This window comes from Hemiscyllium ocellatum, chromosome 12 (assembly GCF_020745735.1).
Source record: "Hemiscyllium ocellatum isolate sHemOce1 chromosome 12, sHemOce1.pat.X.cur, whole genome shotgun sequence".
Lineage (NCBI taxonomy): Eukaryota > Metazoa > Chordata > Chondrichthyes > Orectolobiformes > Hemiscylliidae > Hemiscyllium > Hemiscyllium ocellatum.
Genome location: NC_083412.1, coordinates 70,645,216 through 70,659,477, shown reverse-complemented (window position 1 = coordinate 70,659,477; position 14,262 = coordinate 70,645,216). Strand labels below are relative to the sequence as shown.

The window sequence follows — 14,262 nt, the reverse complement described above, 5'->3', positions numbered from 1 at the left end:
TTGTCAATCCGTAATTAGAAAATGGGATCCACTTGACTATTGTAAGTAAACTATATTTCTGATTTTAGTTGTTTCACTATTGATGGCTGTGTCATCTATTTCCAAGGCTCTAAGCTCTTCCATCTTCCATCAAAATGCTCTTTACAGCTTACCTCTATGACTAGGCTTTTGGTCATCAGTCCTAAACATTTTTATGTGGGTTGGTGTCAAATTTTCTTTGACTATGATCCTTTGAAGTACCTTGTGAATTAATACTCTGAACATATACTTCAAGTACTGAATTAATTTGTATCAGTTTTCTAGACACTTTCAAGCATTGTCAGTTCTCTTGGAGGGGAGAAAACCTTTAATGTAAAAGTTGTAGTCTAGCTCAAGAGACTCAGCCCATGATCACGTTGTCCATACTGCTTCTCATATTGATTTTAAAAAGCAAGGTGATAAATTGCATTAATTCATTACAATTATTTCTCCTACTTTTCCCATGGTTAACTTTTGTGAAAAGTAAACACTGTAAGGATATTGCATTTTCAAGATGCGTGTGCAAAATGAATTAGGAAAAACAAGGACTGCAGATGCTGGAAACCAGAGTATAGATTAGAGTGGTGCTGGAAAAGCACAGCAGTTCAGGCAGCATCTGAGGAGCAGGAAAATCGATGTTTCGGGCAAAAGCCCTTCATCAGGAATCTATTCGGGCTTTTGCCCGAAACATCGATTTTCCTGCTCCTTGTTTGCTGCCTGAACTGCTGTGCTTTTCCAGCAGCACTCTAATCTAGAATGCAAAATGAATTATAAATTTGACACAATCCAAGTACTTCATAATTATACACAATAACCACAGATATTAAGTTACATTATCAAAATATATAAAGCAGCCTACACAGTTACTGGCTATCAACCTTAGACCAGTACTTAAACTTCAGTATTGAAAAAAAAGTTGCATTGCGTACAGCAATTTTCTGAAACTTCTCATATTTTCTCAAATTTAATAGTACTTTTCTTGCTATTGAACACAATGTGATAAAAAAGAAAAATCCAAACTAGCATGCTCTTTGTTTATGGAAGGATTTCAAATTTAATTATCCCCCAAAACCTAAGACTTTGACAGGCATCAAGACCAAAATATCCTAGAGTTATCACATGTCAAATCGAGTTAGCTAGTCTTAGAGTGGGGTTAGCCGCCATAGCACTAGGGTCTGGAGGGGAACATCAAGCAGGTTTCCCATTTCTGATCACTATCCAACTACTGTTGGAAAAACTACAATTACTGTTCATTCAGTTCAGCTTAACCATTCAGAATCTTCCTTTAAGCCTTCCTAACTTAAAACTGTACTCTAGAAGTTCATCCCAATTGAATAGCTAAGCAATGCATTGAATCATGTTGCCTCTAAAGTATCAGTAAAATGATTATTTCCTTACATTCAGCCTCCATTTTCCATGCAACCGATGAAAGTATAATGCATTCTTGCAGCACCACTTGATTAATTGGGGGAGTTTACAGAACTGAATAACAATTTTACTGAAAGTTTCATAGTAACGATGGGCATGTGAGTGTCCAAACACCCATGTTTGTCTCTCTCTTGTTGATGGTACAATTGATAGAAGAATTGAAAAATCTGAAAAAAAAGGAAAAAGCGGCCACTTTTCCAACAATGCAATGCAACTTAATCAAGTTACAGAAACAGGTTCTTCTTTGAATACTTTAGATAAAAACAGAGACTGAAACCTAAAATGTTACAGATTGGATTTAGATACTTATGTGCTGGATGAGTGCAAAACATTCAAACAAGGGACAAGAGTAGACTACCCGGCCCTTTGAGCCTGCTCCACCATTCAATAAAATCATGGCTGATCTGATTTTAACCTAAACTCTACAATTCTGCATACCCCTAGTAATGTTCCCATCACAGCACCCCCTTGTTGTTTAGCCTAACAGATAATGCTTCAGGCCAAAAGCTGGAAAAGTCTTTTGAAAAACTAGTATAGTCATGGGGGCCAGGCCAGCTGTCTAGCTGTGCAGTTCAGTTCACTTCAGGAGTGAGTTGAGTAAGAGTCACAGGAGAAAGAAGCCTTCTCTCTATCCTTCTGCCCTTATGATTTTGAATTATAAGTTGCCTCGTGCCATTGTTTGCTGTTTGTGCTAAGTGATGTGTGTATTGGGACTGTTGCAGATATTTTCAGAACAGCTTCATTAAGTCAGGTTTGTATTGGATAAATTATCCAGTATTCTGTTTTCTGTTCTTTGTGGTTCATTCCATAATTTTGTGAATAAAATTTGTTTATTTAAAAATTAGCAGTTGACCCAGCCAATGTACTCCAGGAATATCCACTATACACCTAGCTAGACAAATAGCAAAGTTATGGTCTGGGCTACCTGTTTAAAAGTGTTTTGTGGAGTCTGGCATAATAGATGACACCCAGATCTCTCCGCATCTCAGAGCTTTGCAACCTCTTATCATTTACATAATGTGCTTCCTTTTTATTCTTTTCACTTTGCACACTGTTTGACAAATCTTTGCTCAGCTATTTAATCCACCTATCCCTTTGTGGGATACACAAGTCCTCTTCACAATATATCTTTTGTGGAATAGAATACGAAGTGAACTTTAATTCTGTGCTAATATTGGCTGAGAAAAAGAGTGCTTCTGACAAGGCCACGGTTGTGAGCAAGTCGGTGCGTTGAAGTCCAAAGGAAAGTTTTACATTTGTGTGCTATTTTTTTCAATTTCAACATGTTCCAAAATATTATACAGCTAATTAACTATTTGTGAGATTTAATCACAGAATTGGATTTTATGGAATACTGTACAAACCACCTATTTCCTGACTGAAAGTTCAGACAAAGTCTAACCAGCATTGGTATTGACAGAGCCCCGCAAGTAAAGAGGCTAAATGGAAGCTGGCTTTGTGATGCTGGGGTGGAGACTTAAAGGTGGATATGACTTTGACTCTGCTTCCAATAGACATAGGGTCACCAGGATACCAGGTGCATTAGCATGTTAGCTTAATGGGTAGTGAGTGAGGATGCATGTTTTGGCATGAGTTGGCGCTAAGTTGGCATAAGTCTACAAAGGATTATAAAAAGCACAGGGTTAGGTAAAACAAATTAAGTTAGCATGGGGAATGAGTGTTAGAAGAGGTGCATAGGTTGGCATTGAGGGTCCAAAGGGCCATGATGGTAGTTACAGGAATTTAGATTATCATGGAGGGAGTACAGGGCATGGTGTAGCATGGATTTGCATGAATGAGGAATGGGAAGTGAGATGGCGTGAATGAGGGTATGCGAAGGATAAGGGATGTTTTATATTTTCTGAATCAAAGCACTGATGCACTAAGCAGCCCTCCCTCTCAGTACATCTCCATCTTGATTTGAGAGCTATTGAGTCCAAGCTCCAGTATAATCTCCACACACCCCCCCCCCCCCCCACCCCACCCTCTGCCATCTGACCTGAAATCTGATCTTTGGGCCACCATGTTTTGCTTTGTCAAGCCAGGATTTCTTCCAACTCTACACATGTGGTTCCTGGACAAAATTCTGGGCATTATTTTCCATGGGAAATATCAGCTCAAGTATGTTAATAAAATATTTACATAAATAAAACTGGAATTCTTACCATTTTAGGATTGTCTTCTACTTCTTCAGAAGATTAATTTGTAGGATTTGTTTTGGTATGATCTACACCTCTAGTGAAGAAAGGATTAAGCAAAAATGTCAATGAAACAAGAGTTGCATGGTACAGTTGTTTAGCCATGCTGACTATTCACGCAAAAACTCCACAATCAGAGCTTTTTAGCAAAGCACAACAGTAATCTGCCACCATTCAAAAATGAATATATAAAAGTTTTACTTTGAACAACTCTACTGTTTCTCTTGAAATTAAATTTCATTTTTTTTCCATATTGTACTCTATCTGCCACTTCTTTACCCACTCTCCAAGTCCTGCATGCTTCCTCAACATTACCTGCCTCTCCACATATTTTTGTGTTATCTGTGAACTTAGCAACAATGTCCTCACATTCATGTATAAACGTGAATAGGAGTAGTCCCAACACTGAACCTTGTAGAATTTTACTAGTCACTGGCTGCCATCCTGAAAAAGACCCCTTTATCTCCACTCTGTCAGTCAGCCAATCCTCTATTCATGCTAGTACCTTGCTGCTCACATAATGGATTCATGTTTTACTTAGCAGCAACCTGTGCTATACCGTATCAAAGGCCTTCTGGATATACAAATAGATCACGTACACTGGCTCTCTATTATCTAACTTGCTCATTTACTCCTTAAAAAGAATCTAACATGGGCATGACCTATCTTAATGAAGCCATGTTCACTCAGCCTTATTTCACCATGCACAATCTCATCCAAACTAATGAACCCTAAAATCTTACCAATGACCAAGGTCAGGCTAATCGATCTACAATTTCTACTCTTCTGCGTCCTCCCTTCTTAAACAGGAGCACTACGTTAAACATTTTCCAGTTCTCTGGGACCTTCCCTGACTCCAGTGATTTCTGAAAGATCAACACTAATACACCTACAATCTCCTCAGCTAGCTTCTTTAGAACATTGGGGTGTAGTCATCACCTACATAACTTACATCTGATGTTGTCTCACAAATTCTGCAAACTGCCGATCTTTAGCATATAGATCTATTATCCGTAGTCTGTCCTGGATTTCCTGAAATACCATCAAAAATACAGAGTTACATAATCAATTGTTTTCATCTCCTAATGCATGCTACAAATGGCATAAATATTAGAGGAGCTTTCTGATTGCTATACTTATCATACGTTTTGACTGCATTTTAGTTTTCATGGTGAAAGTCAATTCTGAAAGATCAGTCGATTGCAAAAAGAATAAGCCTTAAAATTATATAATGCCCACTTGATAATCAACTGTAACTAATTGACTAAAGAATATTTGGAGTAAAGTCAAAGCTGATACAGAAAAATAAAACATTTTGTTGAATTTATTTATAGAAAATGATATCCAAAATCAATAATTTGCACAGGCCTTATATTTGTAAAATAACAGCTCCTAAGGCAGCTGTGTAATGTTTTGTGAAATAGATTAAGGATTACAGTTAAATTACTGAAACCACGAAAAAATAATCCTCAAATGTTTCTTTAACATTATTATGGACTATGGAAAATGTTACCAAATTAATAGCAATTAGAATTGCATTACCTAAATTGGGGATTTATAACATCTGTGAATAAAAATATTTTCATCCAATCTTTTGAAACTTGATTATTGCATCTCTATGATCTCTGTAAAGACTGATAAAGTTTTAGATAGAAAATCAAACATGAACGAATGACTCAACAAGATTTGAGTTTTGAAGCTTTTATTGTAAAGGAAAAGTTGCCAAAGTCCTACCAGGACTGCTCTTTCATTAGAGAGAGATAAGTAGTGATGGTTTTACCTCAGGGCCACCACGTCTCAGGCAAAGGGAAAGTTTTTCATGGGAACCAAAACATATTATTGGTGTGGTTCACATAAAAAAGGATGGGTGCTCAGCCCTCCACCTCCCCATCCAGCTCTGAGCGTACCCCCACAATAGTAGTAAATAGAGGGGTAGATGGGGTGGGGTTTGTTTGGCACTAAGATTGACAGCCTGCATGCCATAGTAAAATAAATTGTAAAGGATTGATTCATCTTGCTCGCAGCTCATTTGAACCCAATAATATTCTGCCCATGCTATAAAGGGGTTGGCAGGGGTGGGCAGGCAGGTGGGAGGGGTCTGTTTTTAAAGGGGAAGGATGACTACTGAACAGCAGAGAGCTATCCCAGAAGATGGAATCCTCCCCCCACTCAATTCTTTCTGCATGGACTTTAAAACACCTCTCTACTAACCTTGCCTAGCTTCCTAAGTTGCTTGAACTCTCCCTGCTGAATGAATCCAGTTACATGCACCTCAGATCCTTCTTCCTGGGAATGCTTGCAATCCTAGCAGACCCCATCAGTACAGGACATCATTCAGATTGGCTAGAAGATGAATGGGCAGCAGCTCCTAAGATCAGGAACTTCACGACCACCCACTCTGCACCAATTTAGTCCACCCACTTTGAGAGGTGGCTGAGGGGCAGGCTTCCTCCAGGTCTGTCAGCTGACCATCAACACTTTCCAAGGGGTGAGCAGCGCGCTCACCCTCAAAAGTTATTCCAAGGTGTTGCTTAGAAGAGAGCTAATGCAGCAGCTGACATAAAATGAAGTTTCAGGACTAAAGTCTGTAGTGACTGAAATGTGAAACATTTAGTCGTTACACAAGAGATGGTTCCCAGTTCGCAACATTCTACAGTAAACCTACCTCTTTGCTAAGTTCACTGTGCTCATAGATGTGTCGGATTTCATCACTGCTGAAGTTGGCAGATGCCTCTGCACTTCCTGAGCTGTATGAGGCCAGTTGTGGATAACGTTTATTGTAGTGACTGTAACTAGTTGTGGCATCGCTTTCATACATAGGATTATATTTTGTTCCATTTTCCACTGATTCCAGGCTATTACTTTGTCTAGGGAAGGATTAGAGCATGCTTTTATCAATATTCTAGCATAAGGCACAGGAATCATTGACAACTTAAGTCATACTTAAGAATACAAACACACATGTGCATGTTAAACACTTTTGTCAAAAAACAAAAGATAATCAAGACATACACTTAGGCCGCATTGGAGAACATTCAACAAAATATTCATGTTAGCATGTAAAAAATAAACTATGAAGCAACTAAAACTGTAAAATTCTGTCAGAAAAAAAATGAATAAGATGGACTCTTTTCTTGAGAAAAGACAAATCTAAAGGGTAGCCTGATACAGGCATTTAAGATGATGAAAGAGTTTCATAGGGTAAAGGTAGAAAAAATATTGTCATCTTTCCAGCTATAGGAACGTTGTTGGTACTTGAAAGTATTCAGAAAATATTTACAAAGATGTTGCCAGAATTGGGGGATTTGAGCTATAGGGAGAAGCTGAATAGGCTGGAACTGTTTTCCCTGGAGCGTCAGAGACTGAGGGATGACTTTATAGAGGTTTTTAAATCATGAGGGGTGTGGATAAGGTGAATAGTCAAAGTCTTTTTCCCAGGATAGGGGAGTTCAAAACTAGAGGTTTAAGGTGAGAAATGAAAGACTTAAAAGGGGCCTGAAGGCAACTTTTTCACGCAGAAGATGTTGCAGTATGGAATGAGCTGCCAGAGGAGATGGTGAAGGTAGTTACAATTTCCAACAGTTACAAATACATCTGGATGGTTACATGAATAGGAGGGGAGGGATATGGGCAAATGAAACTCGATCAGTTCAGAATATCTGGTTGGCACAGACAAGTTGGACTGAAGGGTCTGTTCCCCTGCTGTACAGCTCTATGACTCTACAACTCTGTTTGGTGGAGGAAGGAGGCAAAACTACTAGCTGTAAATATAGAATAATCACAGATAAATAGGGAATTCAGGAAAAAGACCTTTACCCAAACAATAATTACAATGTGGAACTTGATGCCACAAGAAGCAATTAACAAGCCAGTCCCAAAGGGTTAGGTCAGGGTAAGCAGCCAGCTATAGGACATTCACAGAACCACAGAATTGTTATAACACAGATGGAGGCCTTGCTGATCTTTGAGGGGCCCTATTCTCTCCCTCATTACGCTATGCAAGGCAGCCTTTGTATGGAACCGCACAAAATGGGGGGGAGATACTATAAGGGTATTTTGCATCAGTATTTACTGTGGAAAAGGATATGGAAGATATAGACTGTAGAGAAATAGATGGTGACATCTTGCAAAATGTCCAGATTACAGAGGAGGAAGTGCTAGATATCTTGTAACGGGTAAAGATGGATACATCCCCCGGCCCTGATCAGGTGTACCCGAGAACTCTGTGGGAAGCTAGAGAAGTGATTGCTGGGCCTCTTGCTGAGATATTTGTATCATCGATAGTTACAGGTGAGGTGCCTGAAAACTGGAGGTTGGCTAACGTGGTGCCACTGTTTAAGAAGGGTGGTAAGGACAAGCCAGGGAACTATAGACCAGTGAGCCTGACCTTGGCAGTGGGCAGGTTGTTGTAGGGAATCCTGAGGGACAGGAAGTACATTATTTGGAAAGGCAGGGACTGATTAGGGATAGTCAACATGGTTTTATGCGTGGGAAATCATGTCTCACAAACTTGAGTTTTTTTGAAGAAGTAACAAAGAGGATTGATGAGGGCAGGGTGGTACATGTGATCAATGTGGACTTCAGTAAGGCGTCCGACAGGGTTCCCCAAGGGAGACTGATTAGCAAGGTTAGATCTCATGGAATACAGGGAGAACTAGTCATTTGGATACTGAACTGGCTCAAAGGTAGAAGACAGAGGGTGGTGGTGGAGGGTTAAGGATCGGTGCTGGCTCCTCTACTTTTGGTCATTTACATAAATAATTTAGTTGCAAGCATAAAAGGTAAGTTAGTAAGTTTGCAGATGACACCAAACTCGGAGGTGTAGTGGACAGCAAAGAAGGTTACCTCAGATTACAACAGGATTTGGACCAAATGGGCCAATGGGCTGAGAAGTGGCAGATGGGGTTTAATTCAGATAAATGCGAGGTGCTGCATTTTGGGAAAGCAAATCTTAGCAGGACTTATACAATTAATGGTAAGGTCCTAGGGAGTGTTGCTGAACAAAGAGACCTTGGAGTGCAGGTGCATAGCTCCTTAAAAGTGGAGTTGCAGGTAGATAGGATAGTGATGAAGGTGTTTGGTATGCTTCCTTTATTGGCCAGAGTATTGAGTATAGGAGTTGGGAGGTCATGTTGCAGCTGTACAGGACTTTGGGTAAGCCACTGTTGGAATATTACGTGCGATTCTGGTCTCCTCTCTATCGGAGAGATGTTGTGAAACCTGAAAGGGTTCTGAAATGATTTACAAGGATGTTGCCAGGGTTAGAGGATTTGAGCTATAGTGAAGCTGAACAGGCTGGGGCTGTTTTCGCTGGAGCATCAGAGGCTGAGGGGTGACCTCATAGAAGTTTACAAAATTATGAGGGGCATGGTTAGGGTAAATAGGCAAAGTCTTTTCCCTGGGGTTGGGGAGTCCAGAACTAGAGGGCATAGATTTAAGGTGAGAGGGGAAAGATATAAAAGAGACATAAGGGGCAACCTTTTCACACAGAGGACAGTACGCGTGTGGAATGATCTGCCAGAGGAAGTGATGGAGGCTGGTACAATTGCAACATTTAAGAGGCATTTGGATGGGTATATGAATAGGAAGGGTTTGGAGGGATATGGGCTGGGTGCTGGCAAGTGGGACTAGATTGGGTTGGGATATCTGGTCAGCATGGATAGGTTGGACCGAAGGGTCTGCCTCCATGCTGTACATCTCTATGACTCTATGACTCTATGACCTTGGATCCAGGAATATTTAACTCCAGGACCTTCCTTTCTTTGAGTCAGGTCTCTGTTATGTCCACCTTTGAAGAGTCAGGACAGGCATTCCTTCCATTAGTTTTTAATACATCTGTTTATGCTGTTACTCACTCTGTAGATTGTTGCGGGACACCTTTGGCATATTGAGCACGAAGAGTTCTGGCTATGCAGAAGATCACAGCAGAAGCTACCAAAAGGAACCCAGCCACTGAAGCAAAAGCAATGGCCACCACAAGAGTTTCAGAGACATACTCCTCACAATGCTCTCCTCTGTACCACCAATTTTCACCCACACGACACCTACCAAGAGGGAAAAAAAATTGTTACATCTAGATTTGAATACTAACAATTTATTGTTTGGGCACAATAGACAATGTTTATCTCCTACCATAAGAGCAAACCAAAAGGCAGTACTTGAGGCAGGTGGGATTACATCCTTTAATAGCATGAAAGCAGAACATTGGTGGCCAGATTTCCACAGCCTCAGTTAGGTTTCTGACCACATCGAGCAGGTCACTGTGAGGAAACCCATTGATACAAGACCAGTGCCAAGAAATGATTGCCAACATTTAAATATATTGAGTAAATGGTGTTTCCAGAGAAATAGGAATTTGGGAGGAGAGGACAGATTTTGGGGAGTCGGTGTTCATCTGATAAACATGCATCTGGGAAAGATGGTGTTGACCAGTGTTCCATTTTGGATGACAGTATTTGATACAGCACAAGTGCAGACTAATTTACCCTTTCACAGATCAAACTCCTCCCGGGTAGAAACCAGTTGTTATGAATTATTTTCAGTCAGCTCTTTGGATGTGTTATGACATATCTTCAGGACTGCTGGAATTTTACTTTTTTAAAAATATATTCTCTAACCTTTTCCCTAGATAGTATCTTAATCACAACTATAACATGCACAGATACACACTCAATTGATGCAACATTTGCTACTTTAGCAGAAGATGGGGTGGTGTGAATGAGAGACCAGTAGGTTCCTTCACAAAAACCTTCCTGCTCCTCTGACCCCAACATGAAAGTCAAATGAAAATGCTTTATTGGACATCTTCTGGTCTTGACTCCTCTTCCCCCTAGGTTCAGCTGACTGAAAATTCACCATGTTTCCTACAAAGACTTTTGATTAAAACAAAAGTTTGGACCTAATGACATTGATGGAGGGTGTTCTGCTTTTTGGCATGTGGCTTTGGCCAATTTCCTTCTTGCTTACTCAGAAGAATAGGTTAAAATCAGAGTTAAAACAGCTGGTATATCCTATAAAACAATCTTAACTGCCGGCCAACTTACCTAGTGAGTTAAGATTGCTTAGTATTAACAGCAATAAACATACAGGAATAAAAATACAAATAAAAGTAAAAATACAGGAATGCAGCAATAAACTATTTTGTGATATTTTCTATGTATGGATAATATTTCAGCATTATCAGACAATACAGTAATTTGACAGATATTCTGATCTCAAAACATTAATTCTGCTTTTCTCTCTGCAGAAGCTGCCAGACCTGTTGAGCTATTCCACCGCCTTCTCTCTCAATTTCATATTTCCGTCATCTACACTTTTTTTTTATTATTATTAGTCAAAAGATTTATCATTAGTTTAGCTGAATGTCAGACCACTTCTGTTTTAAGATAAAAGGATGTTAAGTTCCAAGCCAGCAGTTTTAAATAAGAACAGAAATAATTGAATTACACAACAGGCTACTCAACAGCTGGAAGGATGAAAAATCAGTTAATATCTTTGTGTAGACCCTTTATCAGAAACAATGATATCACTGAGGCTTCTGAAGTCACCTCCCTGAAAGCATAAGAGATGACTTAGATATTTTAATCAACCTGTTCAGAGATGGTATTACACACCTTTGGTATAGCTGGGACTTGAACTCAGGCTTCCTGGCTCAGAGGCAGGGACACTACCACTGCACCACAAAAGCTTTAAGAGAGCTGACTTAACAAACAGTCAAAACAGAATTACCTGCATCACTGAATTAATTTTTTAAATTGATTTTAATTCACTTTTCTCAAATTATCAGACTCAGTAATAACTGCAATTTCATTTGTGTAGTAATTTTAAATGTAATAAACTATTCCAATGTGTTTCACAGAAATACTATTGGAAGAAATTTGGCATTATGCTACATAAGGAGATATTGGGATAGGTGACTAAAAGTTTAATCAAAGGAGGTAGGGTTTAAGGAGCAAATTAAAGGGGCAGGAGAGAGGTAAAGCATCAAAAATGTTCAGGGAGGAACTGCAGAGCTCATTCTTACAATCCTGTGAGGAACCATTTGCACTTAAAGAAGAAATCCAAACCCACTTAGAAATTTACTGAATGAACCATGCTATAGGATTTCACATTTTGTTAACCAAAACAAGATATGTCATGAAATCTTTATAGTTCATTCAAATTTCCTGGGACCAAGTCAAAAAGAACATCACCACGCTCTGGATTAATTTTTTTTCAGTGTTACAGCTGTTTGCCATGGTATAAGTTTTAAGGAGGCTTTCGGTCTTGACCTTCCGATTTCATGCTGATCTTATGATTCTGTATTCAATAGCTCAAGTACAGACTTCCCTTGTGGCTCCTGCACAGAGGTTAAAAATCAGAAAATGTCCTTGCTTTCAAACTGCAACCAAGTTGATTACTTCCAGAACTCCTACTGTAAAAAGGTTAGCTGCCTTTCACAGAGGATTACTGTCGATTTATGCCTTTTGCTTCCAGCTAAACAAGTTTTCGAGTTGTTTTTCCCCTTTCCAACTTTGTCTTATACCAGCTCCTTTCAAAGGCTGGGTCACTCTACTTTGGCTCTAGCCTTAGCTCTTGACTCTTAAGAGTTATAAGCTGAAAAAAGACTCTATGCTGACACGGTGTTTCCACTGCTTATCTCAACCCATCCTGTCAACTGTCACAGAAAATTACTCTAAAACAAAGAACTCAACTCTACCTATCTCCACGGCAATGTGACATGCTACGATCTCACAGGTAAAATGTAACTTAACAAATTGGACTAACGTAATTTAGGATAACTGGCCCGAATGGATGACTTGGACAAAAGGGCTTGTTTCCATGATATATGTCTCTACGAATCTAACTGCCATTCAATTCCAAAATTTTCCTTAATTCTTTCCACTAAACATTATATTCTTTATTTAGAATAACTGCAATGTCATGTCTCCTATTCTTTAGCTAAGTAAGCATTCCTGCTGTTTCTGATCTTATCTTTCTAATTATTAACTTTGTCAACATGGCACCAATGTTTCAGTCTAACAAACTCCAAGACTGTTTGAATTGCATTCACTGCAGGGTTATTGCCAGTTTCTAAATCAGGTTTTGCCATTTAACATATATTAAGTACCTCAACCTCTAAACTAAAGGTTATATGTTAACACATATTTGCATCACAGTGTTCTATTGCTGTCACTACACACTCATTGTTTGAATAAGACTGAGTAGTTAAAAATCTTGCACATATGCATAATGTCATACTTCAATAACATTCAAATCCAGAGCAAAAATGATGATTAATTCAAGTAGCTGATTAGATTAGATTACTTAAAGTGTGGAAACAGGCCCTTCGGCCCAACAAGTCCACACCGACCCGCCGAAGCGCAACCCACCCATACCCCTACATTTACCCCTTACCTAACACTACGGGCAATTTAGCATGGCCAATTCACCTGACCCGCACATGTTTGGACTGTGGGAAGAAACCGGAGCACCCGGAGGAAACCCACTCAGACACGGGGAGAACGTGCAAACTCCACACAGTCAGTCGCCTGAGTCGGAAATTGAACCCAGGTCTCAGGCACAGTGAGGCAGCAGTGCTAACCACCGTGCCTCCCAGAATTTTATAGCTGCTGGCTATAAAATTAGCAATATGCAAAAATATGATTAATTAAATGACAATCCGACAAAAATCAGTTTCAGTTACTCGGGTAGGTTAAGCTACCAACAGCCACAAAACCATTCTGTTCCCTCATTCATTAAAGATAGCAGTCATAGCTTGTTACATTAAAAATTACATCATTCTGAATAAAATCTTACTAAATTTATCCACAAAGCGAGAAGAACATGCAAGAAAGACTTATAAGAATATTTCTTTGCTTAGTGGCTCTCAGTCTTGAATCTTCAACAAGGTTATCAGATGTAATCCCTGTTGTCAAATTCTTTATGTGTGAGATATATGTGCTATGGGAGTTGTAACAATCAATCCTTTCCTGTGAAGCTACAACGCTCAGAGCATTGCACAATAATTCATTTCATGACAGTCAAGCAAAAAAGAGTCAAGATTCTTGGTTCTGATCCTTAAGCAAATTTTTCAATTCCTAATCTTTTGACTAGGCACTTTACTGTGTTCAACATTTCAGTCCACAACCCCAATTTGTTTAATTTTATTTGCCTTTTTTTAATCCTTTTATTTCTCATATTTTTGATTTCAAACAGGAGCATTCCTGCTCGAGGCACAACTGACTTTTCTTGCCCCACCACCATTTCCCTTGGCTGTGTAAGACTATCTTCTGCCATTCAATCTCTTCTGTCTTGCTCCACCCAGCCCTTGCTGAAAACATATTACCTGTACATATCACCAATTTCTCACAATTCTCCTGAAATGGTCTTGACCTGAAGTTTTAACTCTGTTTCCCTCTCCACTGATGCTTGCTGAGTACACAAGCACTTTCTCTTTTTACTTCAATAAAACGTGCAGACTGTTACTAAAGAGAGGGCGTGAAGTTTGATGTAAGGACCAAAGATACACACGCATTCCTGGCCTTCCACAGTCTAAGCTCATAATAAATACTCTATTGTTATAATCACACCAAGAAACTCAACTATTCCACTTCATGACATTCACGAAAGCTTGAAC

The 14,262-nt window shown here is 39.4% G+C and overlaps 1 protein-coding gene across 1 annotated transcript in view; it reads right to left on the bottom strand.

The window, feature by feature from the left end:
- Positions 1 to 804: 804 nt before the first annotated feature.
- Positions 805 to 14,262, bottom strand: part of impg2a (interphotoreceptor matrix proteoglycan 2a) — an 83,131-nt gene continuing 69,673 nt past the window's right edge. The window contains exons 15-19 of the mRNA XM_060832817.1: positions 9,500 to 9,688; positions 6,310 to 6,511; positions 4,597 to 4,676; positions 3,612 to 3,681; positions 805 to 1,613 (exon numbers count right to left, since the gene is read on the bottom strand). Of these exons, the coding sequence (XP_060688800.1) occupies positions 3,645 to 3,681; positions 4,597 to 4,676; positions 6,310 to 6,511; positions 9,500 to 9,688 (508 nt within the window). The 3' untranslated portion in view covers positions 805 to 1,613; positions 3,612 to 3,644. The remainder of the gene's footprint in view (positions 1,614 to 3,611; positions 3,682 to 4,596; positions 4,677 to 6,309; positions 6,512 to 9,499; positions 9,689 to 14,262) is intronic.